At 40.3% G+C, this 23552-nt stretch overlaps 1 protein-coding gene across 2 annotated transcripts in view; it reads right to left on the bottom strand.

Moving 5' to 3' along the window:
- Window positions 1–23552, bottom strand: part of ascc3 (activating signal cointegrator 1 complex subunit 3) — a 360447-nt gene that overhangs the window by 65859 nt on the left and 271036 nt on the right. For both annotated transcript variants that reach the window (XM_073056467.1, XM_073056468.1), the window contains exon 36: window positions 14939–15073. In XM_073056467.1, the coding sequence (XP_072912568.1) occupies window positions 14939–15073 (135 nt within the window). The remainder of the gene's footprint in view (window positions 1–14938; window positions 15074–23552) is intronic.

Here is a 23552-nt window from a genome sequence, read left to right on the forward strand (position 1 = left end):
GAAGTTACCTTACTATATCTTCACCTGGATATTGAAATTGAATAAGATCTAATCCTCAAAGTGTTTGCCTGATGAGAGATGAACAATGAATTTGTAGTTAATGGACACCAGACTTTAGTGTGATGCTGATTAATCTGTAACACATGAAGATGACATGACAACACTATTATTTCTACAGATTCCACTGTGTACACTGGAGTGCAGTTCATTTTGGTAGCTGTATTTTAAGTTATTCATTTATAAATCATCTGCAGCAAGTCATGCATGACACTTTTTTTTAAAAGGTCAAATCTCTATTACAGGTAGAAAAGAGTTTAAGAATAATATTAGGGCCCCTGCCACCCCCTTCAGTTCTGACAAAGGTTCTCGGCCCGAAACATTGACTGTTCGTTTCCACAGACCCCAGCATCTGCACAGTACGGTATTTTGTGTTTACAAGTAGCTTATATAAAATTTACCTTAATTACTTCTTCAACAGGAAAGAAACAAAGAAATTAATTCTAGAGGTCATAAACTAATGAAGGAGATATTTCAGTCAGATTCCAGGAGAACATCATTCAAAGTGGATGAAAGTGTAGTATTCAAAGGTATTCAAAACACAGGCTATAACAGGACAATTTATTTATTTATTGACATCCAGTGTGGAGTAGGCTCTTTTGGCCAATCGAGCCACACAGCACAGCAATCCCCAATTTAATCCCAGCTTAATCATGGGACAATTTACAATGACCAATTAACCTACCAACAGATACATATTTAGACTGTGGGAGGAAACCAAAGTAGTCATGGGGAGAACATACAAACTTCTTACAGGCAGCGGTGGGAAATGAATCCAGCTTGCTGGTATTGTAAAGCATTGCACTAAGCACTACGCTATTCTACAAGCTACAAGAAGTATTGTAAAATTGGAAAATGAAGTCTTGGAGTAAATTGTCATTTTGTTTCCTGACATTTTTTTAAAATCCTTTAAGGGCAGTTGACAATATCTATGATAGAATTGTACAGGATTGCAACACACATATGATTAATCCAAGATTAACTGAGTTGATCTTTCAAAGTTTTATTTTTATTTATCTATTTTTCAGGAATAATAGGGATGAGAATAATAATAATAATAATAATAATAATAATAATAATAATAATAACAACAACAACAACAATAATATCCATGTAATAGGGATAATCCTGGGAAATATAGACCAGTGAGTCTTAGATCAGAAGTGGACAAACAATTGAAGAGGATTCTTAAGAGAAAACATTTATGAGCATTTAGAGAAGCACAGTCTGATTAGTGACAGTCAACATAGCTTAGTGAGGGGCAGGTTGTGCCTCACAAGCCTGAATGAATTCTGAGATAGTGATAAAACAAATTAATGAAGGAAGATAGTCCTAATGAAAGGTCTCATCCCGAAATGTCAACTGTTTACTCTATTCCATAGATGCTGCTTGGCCTACTGAGTTGCTCCAGCATTTTGTGTGTGTTGATTAATGAAGGCAGAAAGTAGATGTTGTATGGTAAAGGGATAACATTTGTGTTTGTTGTATGTCTCTTCACCACTATGGCTTTGAATGTAACAGAACTTTGATCACTACAATGGGAATAGGCCATGAGACTGCAATACCATGAGAACAATCATGGGAAAATGAAAGAAATGGCTAATATGAATGAAAAGTGGAGACCAGTGATAATTGGTCCTGATTCGGTGGTTTGACAAGGTGTTAAATATTGATCCAATTACTGCAGCATTTCCTATCAGTGGAAAGTGTACAAGAGCAGAGCGGTCGTGGGCTTAGGGTAGTTTGTCAAGGCATACCAATAGGCTGGTCCTGAACAGCGCTGTGGATTGAGTAGTTGATGTGCTGCAGTGTAAGGGGCCTGCACATACCCAGATAAGTATTTTAATGCTGGCTCTGTTCTCTCTGAAGAAACAAAGTTTTTGTACTTCTAAGTAGGTAATTGGAGTTTGTGCCTTTCTGTAACATCGAGCCAAACCGAGAACCTATTGTTTTAATGAAACAGATGTGGTGTATATGTTTTTTATTAAGGTGTTTGACAAGGTTCTCCATGTTCAAGAAGTCATGAAGCACAGGATCTTTGGCTGTGTAGATTGGTTAGCCAACAGAAGGCAAAGGGTGGTTGCAGATTGAGTGTATTCCGCCTGGAGGTCCATGGCCAGTGATGTTCTGCAGAGATCTGTTTTGGGATCCTTACTCTTTGTGATTTATATAAATGACTTGGATGAGGAAGTGAAAGGCTGAGTTAGTAAATTTGTAGATGACACGAAGGTTGGTGGTGTTATGGATAGTGTAGAATGTTGTCAAAGGTTACAATGGGACATTCACAGGATGCAGAGCTGGGCTGTGAAATACCAGATGGGGCAATCTGGAAAAGAATGAAGGGGTGCACTTTGTAAGGTCAAATGTGAAGGCAGAGCACAAGGTCAATGGTAGGATTCTTAACAGAGTGAAGGTGTGTTGGCCCTCATTTGTCAGGGGACTGAGTTCACCAGCCACAAAATAATTTTGCAGCTCTATAAAACCCTGGTTGGATCACACTTGGAGTAGTAAGTTCAGTTCTGGTTACAGGAAGGATGTGGAAGCTTTAGAGAGTGCACAGAGGAGATGTATAAGGATGCTCCCTGGATTAGAGAGCATGTCCTATGAGGAGAGGTTGAATGAGCTGAGGCTTTTCTTTTTGGAGCAGAGAAAGATGAGAGGTGACTTTATAGAGAGTTATCAGATAATAAGAGGCATAGCTAGAGTTGAGGGCCAGCACCCTTTCTTCCAGGGCAGAAATGGCTAATATGAAAAGGTATAATTTTAAGATAATTGGAGGAAAGTGTGGGTGCGGGGTGTGTGACTGTCCAAGGCAAGTGTGTGGAACACACAGCCAGGGGTGGCAGCAGAGGCAGATACCTGAGAGAGACTCTTAAAAAAACCCATGGATGAAACAAAAATGAAAGCCTCTAGTAAGGGAAGTATTTGATTGTTCTTGGAGTAGGTTAAGATGCCAGTAAAACAATATAGGCCAATGGCCTGTACTGTTCTATGTACAGGATACATGCAGTATTTCGTTGACAGCACCAGCATTTACTTTCCATCCCTATTTGCGTCTGAATGTAGTCAAGGATAGACTACAATAATGGGCATGGAAGTACACAGGATAACAGTGCCAGTTTCTTTCCCAGAAATAGACTAATGAATCACATGTTCTTTTTAAGAAAATCCAATTATAGAGACCAAAAGTTTGGTATCTGTGGTGGGGTTCTGAAAAATTAACAGAATTGAACTTGGTCTACTAATTTTTCTGCAAAGGAGAAAAAGAAAAACAACATCCTACTTTAGTTTGTGGTTGGATGCGTTTCTAGTATAATTTTATTTATTTTTTTACAGAAATTTGCACTTAACCTTCTGCATCCAGACACTAAATTTGCACCATATCATCTCCTGTTCATGTTCCCTTTTTATTTTGCTCTTCTAGTTAGGGTAGTTATAAAACTTACTTCCTCTTTTTTAATGATTTAATTACAAAGAAGTTAATATTTCTTTCCCAGCGTGTGGTTTAAAGAGCTCCTGCACTCAAAATGCTCTGTGGACTAATGCATCTCAGATGCTATAACTGATCTTCATTGTGTCACTTACGATATTTAAATGTAAAGTAAATTTAATTGCACAAATCAGTTGAAATTTTAATTTTAAATCCATCTATCACCTGCTAGCTTGTACTCCTCTCCCCCCCCCCCTTTCTACCTTCTTCCCACTCCTTTCCAGTTCTGAAGGGTCTCAGGCTGACATATTGACTGTTTATTCCTCTCCATAGAGGCTGCCTGATGTGCTCTTTTCCTCCAGCACCTTGTGTGTGTTCCTAAACATTTATAGGGTCTCTTCCCTGTTGTGAAGCATACATATGTGAACATTTTAAGATGTAAATATTTGAATATTACACAGGAGCCCCAGGACTCACACCACCAGATTCAACATCAGGCTCTTGAACCAGATGGGATAACTTTACTCAGCTTTACTTGCTCAATCACTGAATTTCTCCCACAACCTATGGACTCACTTTGAAGGGTTCTTTATCTCACATTCTCGATATTTATTGTCTATTTGTTTATTATTATTAATTTTTTTTAGTATTTGCACAGCTTGTTGTCTTTTGCTCGGTGGTTCTAAGTCCTGTTGGGTGTTGTCTTCCATTGATTCTATTATGGTTATTGGATTTACTGAGTATGCCTGTAAGAAAACGAATCGCAGGGTTGTATATGGTGAAATTTATGCACTTTGAAAATAAATTCACTTTGGAAAAAAAAAAGTGATGGCTAAATTCATTATTTTGTGCCATGATCTCATTAGTTTTAAAAGGTTGAATCAATCAAAAAGGCAAAAACTAAACCAAAATTTGATGGCCTTATGCCAAGACACTGGTGAGGGCAACTTGGATATACAGTCGAGGTCACTTCCAATACAATCTATAACTCAAAGTAAATAAGAGTGGTGATCTTAAAGTGATATGTTACAACTCAGCTCCAAGTTCCTGTGCACTGAATGGCAATTTTGAAGAATGTATGCAGTATTTGAGAAACATACCGGTACATTGCATATCTATAGAATGAACCACAAGAAGTAATTTTCCAGAGATAAAAAAGAAACTCTTTACTACGCCGAGAATCTTTAAGATTATTCTTACCAGCAGATACAGTATCTTCACTATTCACTAGTAATGTAACAAAACTGTTAAAATATTTCCTGACACAATGTTATGAGAGATTTGTTAGTAAATATTAAAAGATCTTTTAAATGTTTAACACTTATTGCACTACTTTACATGAGATTTCCATACACTTTAAGATTATGTTATTCAAAGAGTGGTTGAAGATCAAAAGGTAAACATATTCAAAACTTTTACATTGACATCATGAATTAATTTATCAAATTGTCTGTTCAGGTCAATTATGGTCAAATGCGCTTGAGTGCAATGAAAATGTCCTCTTGACTGCTAAAAAGAGAGCTCTGAGAGCTACTCTAAGTAGGTGCTCAAATCTTATCCAAGTTTTTTGTTACTTTGAAATGTTTAGAGCCAAGATTTTGAATTTTTTTTTAGCAGAATTCTATTTTAATAGCAAAAGCTCTTTATAACAGAAAAAAATCTTGCATTGGTAGATTTCCACAAATCATGGTGCTACTTACAGTAACCAAGAGCCTTAGGATATTGAAACTAACAACATTAACAATTATAATTCTTATCACTCTGGTAAGCCAAAGAGAAATATGGCCCCTGAGGGTCAGAGTCAGACATCTCAATGGCCTCCTTAAATCCTGAAGGGGTTTCAAATTGCACACTCACTTTGAGCTAGAAAATACCTTTTGCTGATAGTTTTACTTGATAACTAAGGTCAGAAGTTTGAATGAGCTATGGTACTGTGTAAAGAGCAGCAAGAGTTCAATGGATGGTGAGGGTCACATGAGCAAACAGTTAGCTGCAATGACAAGATGGAATGCAAACCATTTCTTTAACTTAAGGTTGAAAAAATATATATACCTTAACAAAAGCAATTAAAAATGTTACAGATTAGATTTGTTTAAAATTAAAAAGACAAAATATATACACAATACAATTCTAAGGGATTTAGCATAATCAACCAATAAAGCAGTAAATTACTTACTGTTAACAGTTACTACATTTTTACTTTGTTTAAAAATATAAGCACCGCTAAGTACAATTTATTATAATTCAACCAAGGACAGAGCCAACTTATACAAAGTTAAATCAGAATCAGAATCCTTTATTATCGCCAAGTATGAGGACACATACAGGGAATTTGGTGCCGGTTTCCCTGAGCTCTCTCGAATGTTTCAATATATCTAATTCTGATATTTAGTATTCAAAGAAATCTTAAGACATATGAATCAGATGTATTCTCGAAACACTTTCTGCGAGTAAATACAAATGGCTACAATATTACCGAGAAGGTAAACAGCAGGGGACCCAGAAGCTGGTAACCCAAAATACTCGAGCTAATTCTACTACAACATGTTTATTTATCTCTCAGGTCAAACAGAGAAAGTGCCAAGCTATAACCGGAAATGGTTTTTTGAGAAATGCAGTAGGAATGTTGATGGGCAAACCTCTCACATGGATTCCTGTAGACAAGCAATATGCTTTAGTGGTTTAATAAATATGGAAGCCACCTTGGCATCGCAAAGGCTTGACCAGCAGCAACTCATTAATATGTATCTTTATATTTCTGAGGGCTTGATGACAGCATTACAATGGCGGTCACTGGACAGTTACATGATGAGAAAGATTTAGCTAAGTGTCAAATACAGACAAATAGTACAGGCTCAGGTAGGCACCTTAAGTCAGTATGGCTGAGTTAGACCAAAGGGTCTGTTTTAACATGTTGTATAACTCTCTGGCAGCTGATTATGGGTCAAGTTCAAGTTTACTGATGTCAATGCATTTATACCCTGTGAAAATTAGCTGTCATAGCAACACAACAAGGACAAATACAAGTTAACATAAACTTAAATTAACATAAATTATCCATAATTCACATGTACGTAAAATAAACAGAAAAATAACCAGAACGACATTTAGAGATATAGAAAACCTACAGCACAATACAAGCCCTTCAGCCCACAATGCTGTGCCGACCATGTACTTACTTTAAAAATGACCTAGGGTTACCCATAGCCATTATTTTTCTAAGCTCCATGTACCTATCCAGGAGTCTCTTAAAAGATCCTATCGTATCCGCCTCCATCACTGTCACCAGCAGCCCATTACACGCACTCACCACTTTCTGCGTAAAAAACTGACCCTGGACATCTCCTCTGTACCTACTTCCAAGTACCTTAAAATTGTGCCCTCTTGTGTTAGCCATTTCAGTCCTGGGAAAAAGTCCCTGACTATCCACACAAACAATGCCTCTCATCATCTTATACACCTCTATCAAGTCACTTCTCATCCGCGGCTGCTCCAAGGAGAAAAGACCAAGTTCACTCAAACTATTCTCATAAGGCATGCTCCCTAATCCAAGCAACATCCTTGTAAATATCCTATGTACCCTTTCTATGGTTCCCACATTCTTCCCGAGGTGACTTGAGTGAGGTGACCAGAACTGAGCACAGTACTCCAACTGGGGTCTGACCAAGGACCAAAATAGTTGTAACATTACCTCTCGGCTCTTAGACTCAATCCCATGTTTGATGAAGGCCAATGCACCATATGCCTTTGTAGCCACAGAGTCAACCTACACAGCTGCTTTGAGCGTCCTATGGACTCGGACCCCAAGATTCCTCTGTTCCTCCACACTGCCAAGAGTCTTACCATTATATTCTGCCATTGTATTTGACCTACCAAAGTGAAACACCTCACACTTGTCTGGGTTGAACTCCATCTGCCACTTCTCAGCCCAGTTTTACATTCTATCGATGTCCCGCTGTAAGCTCTGACAGCCCTCCACACTATCTACAACACCCACTAACATTGTGTCAACAGCAAATTTACTAACCCATCCCTCCACTTCCTCATCTAGGTCATTTATAAAAATCACGAAGAGAACAAGTCCCACAGCAGATCCCTGAAGCACACCACTGGTTACCAACCTCCATGCAGAATATGACCCATCTAAAACCACTCTTTGCCTTCTGTGGACAAGCCAATTCTGGATCCACAAAGCAAGGTCCCTTTGGATCCCATGCCTCATTACTTTCTCAATAAGACTCGCATGGAGCACCTTATCAAGTGCCTTGCTGAAATTCATATACACTACACCTACTGCTCTTCCTTCATCAATGTGTTTAGTCACATCCTCAAAAAATTCAATCGGACTCATAAGGCATGATCTGCCTTTCACAAAGCCATGCTGACTATTCCTAATCATATTATGCCTCTCCAAATATTCATAATTCCTACCTCTCAATATCTTTTCCATCAATTTACCAACCATTGAAGTAAGACTCACTGGTCTATAATTTCCTGGGTTATCTCTACTCCCTTTCTTGAACAAGGGAACAACATCTGCAACCCTCCAATTGTATGGAATCTCTCCCGTCCTCATTGATGATGCAAAGGTCATTGCCAGAGGCTCAGCAATCTCCTCCTTCGCCTCCCACAGTAGCCTGGGGTACATCTTGTCCGGTCCCAAAGACTTATCCAACTTGATGCTTTCCAAAAGCTTCAGCACATCATCTTTCTTAACGTCTCTATGCTCAAGCTTTTCAATCCATTGTAAGTCATCCCTACAATTGCCAAGATCCTTTTCCGTAGTGAATACTGAAGTAAAGTATTCATTAAGTACCTCTTCTATCTCCTCCGGTTCCACATACACTTTTCCACTGTCACACTTGATTGGTCCTATTCTCTCATGTCTTATCCTCTTGCTCCTCACATACTTGTAGAAAGCCTTAGGGTTTTCTTCAATCCTGCTCGCCAAGGCGCTCTCATGGCCCCTTCTGGCTCTCCCAATTTCATTCTTAAGCTCCTTCCTACTAGCCTTATAATCCTCTGGATCTCTTTTTGAACCTTTTGTAAGCTGTTCTTTTCATCTTGACTAGATTTTCAACAGCCTTTGTACACTATGGTTCCTGTACCCTACCATCTTTCCTGTTTCACTGGAATGCATCTATGCAGAATGCCACTCAAATATCCACCGAACATTTGCCACATTTCTGCTGTACATTTCTCTGAGAACATCTGTTTCCAATTTATGCTTACAAGTTCCCACCTGATAGCTTCATATTTCCCTTTACCTCAATTAAATACTTTCCTGACTTGTCTGTTCCTATCCCTCTTCAATGCTATGGTGACGGAGATAGAATTGTGATCACCATCTGCAAAATGCTCCTCCACTGAGAGACCAGACACCTGACCAGTTTCATTTCCCAATACCAGATCAAGTACAGCCTCTTCTCTTGTGGGCTTATCTACATATTGTGTCAGGAAACTTTCTTGAACACACCTAACAAACTCCACCCCATCTAAACCCCTAGCTCTAGGGAGATGCCAATCAATATTTGGGAAATTAAAGTCTCCCACCACGACAACCCTGTTATTATTACACCTTTCCAGAATCTGTCTCCCTATCTGCTCCTCAATGTCCCTGTTACTATTGGGTGGTATATAAAAAACACCCAGTAGAGTAATTGACCCCTTCCTGTTTGTAACTTCCACCCACAGAGACTCAGTAGACAATCCCTCCATGACTTCCTCCTTTTCTGCAGCCATGTCACTATCTCTGATTAGCAGTGCCACACTCCCACCTCTTTTGCTTCCTGTCCTTTCTGAAACATCTAAGGCCTGGCACTCTAAGTAACCATTCCTGCCCCTGAGCCACCTCTGTAATGGCCACAACATCATAGCTCCAAGTACTGATATACGCTCTTAAGCTCATCTACTTTGTTCATGATGTTTCTTGCATTAAAATAGACACATCGCAAACCATCGGTCTGAGCCTGTCCGTTCTCGATCACCTGCCTATCCTCCCTCTCACACTGTCTCCAAGCTTTCTCTAATTGTGAGCCAACTACCCCTTCTTCCGTCTCTTCAGTTCAGTACCTAACCCCAGCAATTCTACTTTAAAATCTCCCCAATAGCTTTAGCAAACCTCTCTGCCAGGATATTGGTCCCCCTCGGATTCAAGTGCAACCCGCACTTTTTGTACTGGTCAAGCCTGGCCCAAAAGTGGTCCCAATGATCCAGAAATCTGAATCCCTGCCCCCTGCTCCAATCTCTCAGCCATGCATTTATCCACCATACTCCATTCCTATACTCATTGTCATGTGGCACAGGCAGTAATCCTGAGATTACTACCTTTAAGGTCCTGCTTCTCAACTTCCTTCTTAACTCCCTGTAGTTTGTTTTCAGGACCTCCTCCCTTTTCCTACCTATGTCGTTGGTACCAATATGTACCATGACCTCTGGCTGTTCACTTTCCCACTTCAGGATATCGTGGACGCGATCAGAAACATCCTGGACCCTGGCACCTGGGAGGCAAACTACCATCTGTCTTTCTTTCCTGCATCCACAGAATTGCCTGTCTGATCCCCTAACTATAGAGTCCCCTATTACTGCTGCCTTCTTCCTTTCCCTACCCTTCTGAGCCACAGGGTAGACTCTGTGCCAGAGGCGTGGCCACTGTTACTTCCCCTAGGTAGGCCATTCCCCCCCCCCTCCAACAGTACTGAAACAGGAGTACTTATTGTTAAGGGGAACAGCCACAGGAGTACTCTCCAGTATCTGACTCTTGCCCTTCCCTCTCTTGACTCTTCCCACTTATCTGTCTCCTGAGGCCCTGGTGTGACTACTTGCCTGTAGCTCCTCTCTATCACCTCCTCACTTTCCCTAACCAGATGAAGGTCATCGAGCTGCAGCTCCAGTTCCTTAATGCCGTCCCTAAGGAGCTTCAGTTCGACACGCCTGGCACAGATGTGGCCATCCGGAAGGCTGGGAATCTCCCAAACTTCCCACATTTGACACCCAGCTCAGATCACCAGCGTCACAGCCATACTTCCAGTTTCTATTCCTTACAGGTAACTTATCTCGCCTCGACCCGTTATCGCAGAAGCCCAAATGAGCCAAACCTCTACCACTCTGCCTCAGATCACTCCGTTGATGACCACTCCACAAGGCAGTGTCTCTCTTTTATGCCTGAACCTTCCCCAGCTATCTAACTCATGATTGGTGCTCTGGTTATAGCCGCTGATCGGCCACATACAATGGACAAACACTCTTGAGGCTCCCTGTTTAAATAACCACCGCCGAGCTATGAGAAGTCCCTCTTGGTAGAGCTCTGTTAATGCTGCTGATAGGCCACGTACAAAATAGAAAGAAACATACAACATTTGTGCAAAATAGATTCTACATTGGCTTTAGGGGAGAAGCAAAGGAGTGGTAGTAGATGGTTACCTCTCTAACTCAAGGTCTGTGACTAGTGGTGTGCCACAGAAATCTTGCACTCAACATCAGTGAGACCAAGGAATTGATTGTGGACTTTAAGAAGGGGAGGTTGGGAGGACACACACTCATTGAGGGGTCAGCTGTAGAAAGGGTGAGCAGCTTCAAGTTCCTGGCTGTCAACCTCTCAGAGGTTCTATTCTGTGCTCAACATATTAATGCAATCACAAATATGGCATGCCAACAGCTATAGCTCATTAGGGGTAGTGAGGATAATTGGTATGTCACTAAATACTTCAGCAAATTTCTTCAAATGTATCATTGAGAGCATTCTGACTGGTTGCATCCTCACCTGGTAAGGAGGCTCCAACTCACAGGATTGAAGAAAGCTGCAAGGGGTTTACTCAGTCAGCCTGCTCCACTAACCTCCCAATCACTAAGGACATCTTCAAAAGGCAATAGATGAAGAAGGCAACATCCATCATTAAGGACATTCACCATCCAGGACATACCCTGTTCTCATTGCTACCATCACAGTGGAAGTGTCGAAGCCTAAAGATGTATACTCAATTTTTCAGAAACAATATTTCTCTTCTGCCAACAGATTTCCGAACAGTCTATGAACCCAAGAACACTACCTTACTATCTGCTCTCTTTTTGCACTATTTATTCTTTTTATCTTTCTTATTGAAACTTATAGTAATTTTTTATGTATTTCACTGCAAACAACGAATTTCATGACATACATCAGTGATAATAAACCTGATTCTGATTCAGTATCCATTCCTCTGAGATCACCAGGCAGACAGGGGAATAGATTCAAGGATGTGCTCAAATTCTCTATGGGGGGGGGGGGGGGGAACACTTCTCTATTAAGTCCTGGAAATGAATGATCCATGACTGGTGTAAGTGGAAAAAAGGCACCCGGGATGGGATTGAGAATCTTGAGTCCATGCATTGAAATTTTACAGAAGCCCAGTACCAACAAACTATCTACCTCATCAGGCCAATCTATGGATGAGTTTGCCGCAGCAATCACCTGACAACCCACAAAATAGAGTACAAACAAATTATTTTCAATTCTAAAACTCCTCCAGGCAGTGTTAAAAGCTGAAAAGGTCCCTCAGAATGATGTCACCAGGTGCACTTCCAAGAAACATGGTTTTCGCCATGAGGAAATTCTTGCCATGATTCATAAACATCTGCACGTTGAGGAAGCATAAACCTTTAATACTCATGAACAAGTCAGGGTTATTAAGGGCAGGCTAAATGGGCACATGAGTGCAATTAATATTTGCCTGCATGTGAAAAGCCAGCAATGACACCTGTTCCTCACTAACGTCAAAACAGATTAAATAATTTCTAGACAAGTACAATGTCTGGTGACCTCTCTAATGCAACAAGCAGCAAATTGTTTTGTTAAAGTGAATTGTTCCTCATAAAGCCAATGCCACAACTGCTGTAATTTCACCAAAACAATTTTTAGCCCCATTACTCTGAATAACAGCAAAATAGATCACATAGCACTGAAACAGTGTTCAGGTTCTTGGCTGAAGGGCTGCCAAATGTTCAAGCTGCATCTTGCACTTTTCAAATATATAAATAGATAATAACTAAACTATTAAGCAAAACATATGTATATGGTGTTTCAAATCTTATTTTACAAATTTAACTGACGTGGTCTTCATTATATTATGAATTGAACTTCACTAAAACCTCTGTTTTACCAGGAAGTCTAAGCAATCAAATTCAGAGAATAAAAATTCTTTGAGGAAATGAACTCTTGAAATATGTAGTTATCTAATGAAACTTCTAACATCGTCTTCTAATATTTACTGAATATTTACTGATACCTTTCTTGATCTGTCACCCATACTTCAAGTATCAGTGGTTCCACTGTTTTGTATGCAGAACAAAAAAAGTATCTCTTCTGATATTTTTCTCACTGGGATATTTAAGAATGAGTTTCCTTTCCAACTGCCCTCCCTATCTACTGGAAGAACTATATTCCAATATAGCCGATAAGATAGAAGATAACATTCTAGATGAGGATAAATTGGGAGTCGGGGATCCATCTGCTCATTCTTTCTGAAGCATAATTTCCAATTACTAAAGTATGAGTCCCTGGGCTAGTTCTTCTCTGATAACTATGCACATCATCTACTTACTTGCATTATCAGTGAAAGTTATTTGAGCTGAAGGTGGGGGACAAAAATAAAAGATGAGAGAGGAAGATGGAGCAGAAGAGATAAATATACATATTCTGTTGAGCTATGGCAATGAAGCTAGGGTAAGTCATCCTTGTTACTGCATTGATGACTACTGTTATTGAAATTATGCAGTTTTATTTAGTGGTCTGTCTTCAGTTGTTCCAAGTTCACAGTTCCTTTTTTTGAGTTTCTGTAGCAGCCTTTCAGCAAGACATAAAATAGCAACATATAGTGTGCTAATAAACAAAGAAGCATAGATAAAATATTAAAACTAGATACCCATTCTTGGTATTTGTCTCACCTTTAGGCTCTTTTTTAAAAATCTTGAGCTGACTTCCAAATGCTGATTCAGAAAGACCCTATGCAATACAGGGACATTGAGGCAATTATCCAACAAAACATTGACTGTTTATTCATTTCCAAAGGTGCTGCTAGACCTGTGTGTGTTGCTTTGGAATTCCAGCATCTGAAGATTTTTTTATGTTTATGCTTTAGCAGCAGGTCATGATTTAATTAACTATGGAAGAATTTAAGTGACATCCATGTTCTGCAAATCGACAAAATTTTCTACATCCTCATCTACATCATTTTAAAATATTGTTAATAGTTATGTCCCTCAGCTTATCACATTCTACCAACGAATCACTTGGTGTTCAGTCAACATGTCAGCCTTACTTTAAGAAGTCATTTGATAATGTTCCTTACAACATGAACTGAAAGTTGTGAGGGACATTATCAAATGGCTTCATAAAATCCATATAAATAACATCCATAAACATTCCCCTCTAAAATACTTCAAATACCTCTTCAAAGCATTAAAATCAGATTTGCCAGATGTCACCCACCCATTACAAATCCATGCAGGTGCTGTTTTAGGATCAAAATATTCCAGGCACATTTTTTCCTGGATGCAGTGACAGATGTCATATTAGTAAAGATGTTAGTGTATGCATGCAATGAATGTTGACCACAAATATTCAAAATGGGAGAACATGATGCTAATCAGTGGATAATACTGATTTGATGTAGTCAGTGAACCTCATATGACTGAACACTTGGTAGCAGCAAGGAGAATACCAAGGCAGCTCAATTATTTAGTTCTTGCTATTGTTCTAATATTTATAATCAAAACTGTACAAGCGTTTGGTGCTGACAATAATGTTTTCAAATTGCAAAATCTATTTGGTATTGCATTGCTATACATTTCTGACAAACAGATTTTGAACTAGTCACTGGTTTATTTGCAGGTATTCATTTGGAATACAAAACGATCAGGTGTCTGAATACAGGCCTTGCTGGATGAGACAAGTTGATAGAAGTGAGAGGACAAGGTAGAAGGCAGGAGACAATATCCACTTAGCAATATTCCTACCTGACTTTTAGTATGGAATTCAAAAGGGAAGCAACACCACCATTGATGTCTACCAGAACCTCATTGTGTAGATAACTACCAATATTTTGAAAAGAGTCATAATTGCTTGAGTCTGCATGAATCCATGCAGATATTTGCATTTGAACCCATCACACCAAATCAAAGAGGAGGCTGCACAGTGACAGGCATTGGCTACTAGCTAATTGCCTCATGACCAAATGTGCAATTCACGCATGCAATGAAAAAACATGCTATTACATAATGTGAGAAAGTGCACCACTGGGATGCGAAAACAATGCTTTGGAAAGTTAGTCTGTTGCAAGCTATACAACTTTGCTATCATCATCAGACAGCCTGAACTGACAGTCAGATACACATCAATTGAGGCAGCTTCTATTCTTGAAGAAGTGTCTGCTGAAGTAGTTTTCAAATTCCAACAATAAAATATATTGAACTCACAGTTAGAATTGAGAGCAAGTCCTCCATATGGCAATCTGCATTCATTTGCTTCTGGAACATTCTCACTGTTGAGTGTTTCAAATAATAATAAGAGGCTATACGTCCTAAATCCAGTGACTGAAGGCTACGATTATCCTGTAAGATAATTACAAATCAATAAAAAAATAAGTTACAAAGAAATTCAAGTCCTACTTACTTTTCTGAATTTTGCAGTAAACATTCATCTTCTCCGTGAAGAAGTAGCTTTCTTGTTATAATATCTGCATGATTTTCATTTCATGGAAGCTTTTATTTTGCAGAATTACCATCCAGCATCAACCAAAAGTTGAAAACCTACATGTGACTTAATTAGCTAGTAAACTGAAATGGATTCCAGAAAATGAGGGAGGCCAAAAGCAGAAACTGTAGAATGGCCAACTTAACATCTATGATTGGAGAAATACTAGATTTCATTAGCAAGGACGTTGTTGCAGAGCATTTAGAAAATCTTATTATAACTGAGCTGAGATAATAGTTTTACAAAATGGCTAGCTAATGATTGATTCAATGTTTAAAGTACATTTATCAAAGTATGTTTACTATATGCAAGCTTGAGAGTCATCTCCTTGCAGACAGCCACTAAAGAAACACAACAGAATCCAGGAAGACTGTCAAACATCCAATATGCAAAGAACAAAATGTGCAAACAAAAACAAAACAAATAATAGACAGAAAATAAACCACATAGTCCCTGAAAGTGAGTCCAGTTTGCCAAGTTTGTTAGAATTATCTCAAGATATAACAAGCAGAGTCGAAAAAGGGAAAAAGTGGATGTACTCTGCTTGGATTTCCAAAAGATATTTGATAACATGCTGTATAAGATAGGTATTATATAAGAATTCATGGGGCATGAATGATAATATAGATTCTTAGCCTCAAAAACAAGAGAAAATCTGCAGATGTTGGAAATCCACGTAACACACACGAAATGCTGGAGGAGCTCAGCAGGCCGAGCAGCATCTATGGAAAAGAGTACAGTCGACGTTTCGGGCTGAGACCCTTCAGCAGAATTGGAGAAAAAAAAAGACAAAGAGTCTGAGTTAGAGGGTGGAGGGAGAAACACAGGGTGATAGATGAAATGGGGAGGGGTGAAGTAAAGAGTTGGGAATATCAGTGAAAGAGATACAGGGCTGGAGAAGGTGGAATATATAGGAGAGGACAGAAGGCCATGGAAGAAAGCAAAACAGGAAGGAACACCAGAGGGAACCAATGAGCAGGCAGGGAGATAAAGTGAGAGAACAAAAAGGGGGTGGGGAATAGACACGGGGTTGGGGGGGGGGGGGGGAGGCATTACTGGAAGTTCGAGAAATCGATGCTCATGCCATTAGATTGGAGGCTACCCAGATGGATTACAAGGTGTTGCTCCTCCAACCTGAATGTGGCCTCACTGTGACAGTACAGGGGACTGTGGATGGAATTTTGGAATGGAAATAGGAAGAGGAATTAAAATGGTGGCCACTGGGAGATCGTGTCTTTTCTGGTGTACGGAGTGTAGTGCTTAGTAAAGTGCTCTCCCAATCTACCTCGTTATGATCTTGCACTTAATCGTTTACCTGCACAGCACTTTTCCAGTACCTTTAGCTTTTTATTCTGCATTATTATTCTTTTACTTTATTTTCACTTAATGCACTGTGTAATGATTTAAACTATAGAAACACCAGTATACAAGACAAGCTTTTCACTGTAACCTGGTATACGAGACAATAATAACCCAATGTCAATTGGGATAATATTTTGGTATGGATAGAAAATGAATCGAGAGAAAACAGAACAGAGAAAAAAATAGGTCACTTTCTGGCTGACTAGACAGTTGCAAGGATCAGTGCTCAACTGTTTGCAATCTAGATAGAGGATTTGAAAGAAAGGAACAAGAATATGGTAGGCAAAATTGTGGAAAGGATTCAAAAAAGAAATGTATTTGTTTAGTGAATTGAATTGACTTCATTACTTACATCCTTCACATACATGAGGAGTAAAAATTTTTACGTTACGTCTCCATCTAAATGTGCAATTTATAGTAATTTGTAATAAATAGTATGTATGACAGGACAGTCAGTATAACATAGAAATACAATTGTATCAGTGTGAATTAATCAGTCTGATGGCCTGGTGGAAGTAGCTCTCCTGGAGCCTGTTGGTCCTGGCTTTTATGCTGCGGTTCCGTTTCCTGGATGGTAGCAGCTGGAACAGTTTATGGCTGGGGTGACTCAGACCCTTTTTTACACACCTGTCTTTGTAAATGTCCTGAATGGGGAATTGTAAGGCTTCCCAAAAAGAAAGAAAGAACCAAAATATAGAATATTGTTTAAATGGAGGAAAATTCAGAATTCTGTAGAAAAAGAGAGATCTGGATGTCATCATACATGGAGTAGTGTCAGAGTCAGAGTAGAAAAAGGCCCATTGGCTCTCCACATTTATGCTCTTTTGTCCATCTACACTAATTTCTTCTGTGACCATTTGAACCTCCATCCTTTTATATCTTACTAGACAACTGGGCGACCCGTTGGGGCACCCTTTAAGAGAAAGGTAGTGCAGTCTGATGTGATGTGCTTTGTAAATTAAAGAAGAAAAACTCAGTTTATTAAAGAATAAAGACATGTAGCAAGACAAATATAGCTCCTCTTGGTTTAATGAGGGACACTTTTGATGACAACATTTCTGGTTGATCTGCCACCTTTCAAGAATACTCCAGCGTTTTCATTTTTCCCCCCCGGCTTAAAGCCACATACAGCTGACCATGCTGGAGTACCGGTTTCTCCAGATAAATAAACACATTCTCCATGTTTTGGCCTTGCCTTATGTATAGTCATAGCAAAGCATGACTGTATTGGGAACTGGCTCCACTGAAGAGGGACATTTTCACCTTCTGATAAATTGAGAGTAATTCTTGGGATCATGACAACATCAGTATTGAATGCACCAATGTTTACCTTTGCTACAATGAGATTGTCGTGCAGTTCTTCCACCATCATTTGAGTTCCATTGCAAAGCCTTGGTGGATCCAAGTTCCTCATTGAAATGATGGGAGATCCCCTCGTCAATTCCAGTTTATGTGGCGGCAATCCAGAGAGTTCGACTGAATCAAGGAATTCTGTTGGAAAATGAGTGGCGTTAGATCCTTCACTTACGGCATTGAAGGAACAGTATTCTTTCATGATTCCAGGGAAGCGCCTAATGCATGTGAAGTTTATTTTTCGCATCATTTCATTGAGAGGAACCAAGATAGAATGCCTCAAGAACAGTTCTGCAGGATTGTCGAATGTCGGGTAGATGAAATCAATGCATTCTTCCATAGTTTTTGCTGGCAGAATCATATCTTCAGGTAATTCGATTTCATCATTTTCATTTTTCCTCAATCTTGTCTTCTCCAACATCCAATAAGAACTCAAAATATCATCCTTCTCCTTCACTCAATCGCATGTTTCTCTTCAAATGAAACTTGATGAAGCTTCTCCATAAGGAGGATTTTTTATTGCATGAATTCTCTACATCAGCATCATTTCCATCTTTCACAACTGGTAGAAGCTGACGGAAATCGCCACAGAAAATGGTTAAAATATCCCCAAAGCCCTCATTCTTGCTGCATACATCACAAAGGGTCCGGTCCACCACTTTGAAGCTCTCCCTCCTAATCATGGGGCACTCATCCCAGACAATAAGCCTCACATTTTGGAGTAAATTTGCAGTATTGGTGTTTTTATCGATGTTACAAAGGGCATCTTCATTGACTTTGAGGGGTATTTTGAATCTTGAATGCGCTGTCCTACTTCAGGCATCAATGTTGCTGCAATACCTGATGATGCTACAGCAATAGCAACACCTCCTTCTCCCCTAACTTTAACAAGGATCAAGTTGATGATAAATGTCTTGCCTGTTCCTCTTGGTGCATCAATGAAAATCATTGAAGAGAGATTACTTTCCAAGCAGTCACACACATATTCATATACTTCTCTTTGCTCATTATTCAATAGGGGCTCCTTCTGTGAAACAATTTCCTGTTGTTCATCTCTGCTGTATTGCAGTTCACGCAGTAATTCCAGATTGCCAGCACTTTGAGTAATTGTACCGTTTTTTGGTGTTGGCAAGTTATATTCTTCAAGTGTTTTGCCCAAGTTCTCAAGTTTCTCTTGGAAATACAGAAGAGTTTGTCCATGATGCCTCTCATCGATGATATTAGGATCATTAATACCGGTAGTTCTCCTCTCCATTTGTAAGAAATCTTCAGACATTGTATTCTTGAACCGGATCCATAATTGCTGTAGATTGTTAATTTCAGTGTTTGTTAGCAAGACAACAAACAAATCTCTCATTGCTCTGGGCATTCTTGTTCTCTCTGCAGACGTCTTTGAATGACGGAAGTGTATCACCATCATGTGTTTTCAATTATTCGAAAGATACTGGTCCCTTTATGTGATGAAGAAGTCGCCTTAAATAGTAGAGGTCACCACTTCGTGGAGAAACGGTATACACTCGACCCAGAACATTTGCTTCAAAAATCCCGGAGTACTCCTTCACTCCTTTCCCCATTCTCCTTCTTTCCCATCTCTTATTAGTCCAAGTATAGAATCTGGGAATATCCGCATAGTACAGGGTTCTTGCAAATGGATCGCGAGTGTAAAGATTCATAATTCTGTTAAAGTGGCTCTTGACATATAATTATTCAATTGCACAGCAGCATTATCTCGAAAGAATAATTGATGCTGTTGGGGAAGGTGCACTTGAAGGCGAACAACGGCTGGTTCCCTCTCGTGAATTGGAAATCCAAGTATCGACCCTACTACACCTTCAGAGGGCCCGATATATCTGCCTATCAAAAACTGTGGGATTTTGTCTTTTCTATTCACTGCAAAAATTGCCCAATCACTCAAAGGTGGAATTGGCTCTGTGAGCATCGCGAGCCGCTACTGCGGCTGGCCATGCGCATGCGTCTTGGTGTTGTGTCCTGATTTCCATGATGGCAGATTGGCTCTTGGGTCGAAACGGGGCAGTTGATTTTGGCGAATGAACGATTTTATACAAATGTATAACCCTGAATTTTGCCTGCATTCTGTAAATTAGCGCATTTTAAGCCGATTTAGCCAAAAATAGTGCCGCTGTAATGCACCGTTTGCGCTAACTGGAGGTCACAAACAGACAGACAGAGCATGAGAGTTTTGGTATTATATAGATGTATTTATGTGTCTGTCTAAACACCTCTTAAACATAATAATTGTACCTAATTTTACCACTTCCACTGGTGTCATGTTCCAGATATCTAGGGAAACACTAAAGGTTAGCATTAAGGTGCAGCAATATTAGGAAGGTAAATAAAATGTTGGCCTCCACTGAAAGGAAGATGGAATACAAAAATTACTAACTGCACAGGGCAATGGTGAGAGCATACATTTTATTTAAGAAAGATACATACATTTGAAGCAGATTTATTGTTGATCCTGATGTGAAAGGCTGCAGTATGAGGAGTGATTCAGTAGGCCGGTCATATATGGGATCTTATTAAAAAAAAAGATTCTAACGGGACTTGATAAGGTACATATTGAAAAGAAAGGTGTTTCAACTTAAGGGGAATTAATCTTAGGACAAAAGCAAACAGAACCTCTTCCTCCTTCGCGTTTGCCTCAGTAGCTATGAAACGGTCACTCCTTACGGTCACACTTTGACTAACCAGGTTAAGAACTTGGCAGTCCAACATGAGAGGAAATCTTAAAGCTTATTAATCAGACAAGCTATGGTGCACTGCTGCTCCCACACACAAATGGCCATTGGACATTGAGCTGAGTAAAGCACATGGAGAAATTGTTGGGCGGAGGGGTGAGGGAATAGGAAAGGTAAATAGCACACTAACTAGTAGTGGCCTTGCTGAGAAATAGAGATATGCAGGGGCAGGTGTCAGTATACTTTATTTCCCATAAACAGTTGCAGAAGAGAGAGAAGGAGATACGAGTCTGGGATAGGCACTGCAATATCCCTCCTCTTCCTAACTCCAAATTCAATTGATTTTTCTTGCGGGTGTTCCTTAGACCATAAGACTATGAGATATAGGAACAGAATTAGGCCATTTGGCACACTAAGTCTGTTCCACCAGTCAATCATGGCTGACCCCTTTTTATCCCCCTCTTCAGCCCCACTATCTGGTTTTCTCCCTGTAACCTTTGATGCTGTGCCCAATTAAGAACTGATTAAGCTCTGCCTTAAATACACCCAATGACCTAGCCTCCACAGCTGCTTACGGTAATAAATTCCACAAATTCACTACCCTCTGGCTAAGGAAATTACTCCGCATCTGTTTTAAATAGATGTCCCTCTATCCTGAGGCTGTGCACTCTTGTCCTAGGCATCCCTGAGGATGGGAAATTGTGAAAGCACCAGAGCACCAGAGGGAGGCAATGGGCGGGCAAGGAGATAACATGAGAGAGGGACAAGGGGATGGCAAATTGTGAAAGGGTGAGGGAGTGGATTCCGATAAGTCCATTCGTGGCCTCCTCCACTGTTGATATAAGGCCATACTTAGGTTGGAGAAACACCTTATATTCCGTTTGGTTAGCCTCCAACCTGATGGCATAAACATTGATTTCTCAAACTTTCAGTAGTGCATCCACCCCCCCACTCCTTCACCATTTCCTGTCCCCTTGTCCCTCTCTCATCTTCTTGCCCGCCCATCTCCTCCCTCTGGTGCTCCTCTGCTCCCCTTTCTTCTTTCTTCCATGTTCTTCTGTCTCTTTCACCAATCAACTTCCTATAGCTCTTTGCTTCATCCCTCCCCCTCCAAGTTCCACCTATCGCCCTGCACTTCTCTCTCCCCTCCCTTCACCTTTCAAATCTACTCCTCAGCTTTATTTCTCCAGTCCTGCCAAAGGGTTTTGGCCCGAAATGTCAATTATAGTTTTTTCCACAGATGCTGCCTGGCCTGCTGAGTTCCTCCAGCATTTTGTGTGTGTTGCTCGGATTTCCAGCATCTGCAGATTTTCTTGTTTGTGACTATCCACTTTGATACTATTTGCTAGCTTGCTTTCATATTTCATCTTTTCTCTCCTAATGATTCTTTCAGTTGCTCTCTGTAGGTTTTGAACAGCTCCTCAATCCTATCTTCCTGCTAATTTTTGCTTTGTTGTATGCCCTCTCTTTTGCTTTTACATTAGCTTTGACTTCCCCTGCCAGCCACGGTTCTACTATTTTGCCATTTAATTATTTCTTTGTTTTTGGAATATATCTATCCTGCACCTTCCTCATTTTAACATAAAACACAGAACACAGAATAGCACAGCACATTACAGGCCCTTCGTCCCACAATATTGTGCCGACTCCTAAATCCTGTCTCCCATATATCCCCCCACTTAAAATTCCTCCATATACCTGTCTAGTAGTCTCTTAAATTTCACTAGTGTATCTGCCTCCACCACTGACTCAGGCAGTGCATTCCACGCACCAACCACTCTTTGAGTAAAAAACCTTCCTCTAATATCCCCCTTGAACTTCCCACCCCTCACCTTAAAGCCACGTCCTCTTGTATTGAGCAGTGGTGCCCTGGGGAAGAGGCGCTGGCTGTCTATCTATTCCTCTTAATATCTTGTATACCTCTATCATGTCTCCTCTCATCCTCCTTCTCTCCAAGAGTAAAGTCCTAGCTCCCTTAATCTCTGATCATAATGCATACTCTCTAAACCAGGCAGCATCCTGGTAAATCTCCTCTGAACCCTTTCTAATGCTTCCACATCCTTCCTATAGTGAGGTGACCAGAACTGGACACAGTACTCCAAGTGTGGCCTAACCAGAGTTTTATAGAGCTGCATCAATACATCGCGTCTCTTAAACTCTATCCCTCGACTTATGAAAGCTAACACCCCATAAGCTTTCTTAACTACCCTATCTACCTGTGAGGCAACTTTCAGGATCCGTGGACATGTACCCCCAGAATCCTCTGCTCCTCCACACTTCCAAGTATCCTGCCATTTACTTTGTACTCTGCCTTGGAGTTTGTCCTTCCAAAGTAAACCACCTCACACTTCTCCGGGTTGAACTCCATCTGCCACTTCTCAGCCCACTTCTGCATCCTATCAATGTCCCTCTGCAATCTTCAACAATCCTCTACACTATCCACAACACCACCAACCTTTGTGTCGCCTGCAAACTTGCCAACCCACCCTTCTACCCCCACATCCAGGTCGTTAGTAAAAGTCACGAAAAGTAGGGATCCCAGAACCGGTCCTTGTGGGACACCACTAGTCACAACCCTCCAATCCGAATGTACTCCCTCCACCACGACCCTCTGCTTTCTGCAGACAAACCAATTCTGAATCCACCTGGCCAAACTTCCCTGGATCCTATGCCTTCTGACTTTCTGAATAAGCCTACCATGTGGAACCTTATCAAATGCCGTACTAAAATCCATGTAGATCACATCCACTGCACTACCCTCATCTATATGCCTGGTCACCTCTTTAAAGAACTCTAACCAGCTTGTTAGACACAATCTGCCCTTCACAAGCCATGCTGACTGTCCCTGATCAGACCATGATTCTCTAAATGCCCCTAGATCCCATCTCTAAGAATCTTTTCCAACAGCTTTCCCACCACAGAC

The sequence above is a fragment of the Hemitrygon akajei genome, chromosome 9 (genome assembly GCF_048418815.1).
Source record: "Hemitrygon akajei chromosome 9, sHemAka1.3, whole genome shotgun sequence".
NCBI lineage: Eukaryota > Metazoa > Chordata > Chondrichthyes > Myliobatiformes > Dasyatidae > Hemitrygon > Hemitrygon akajei.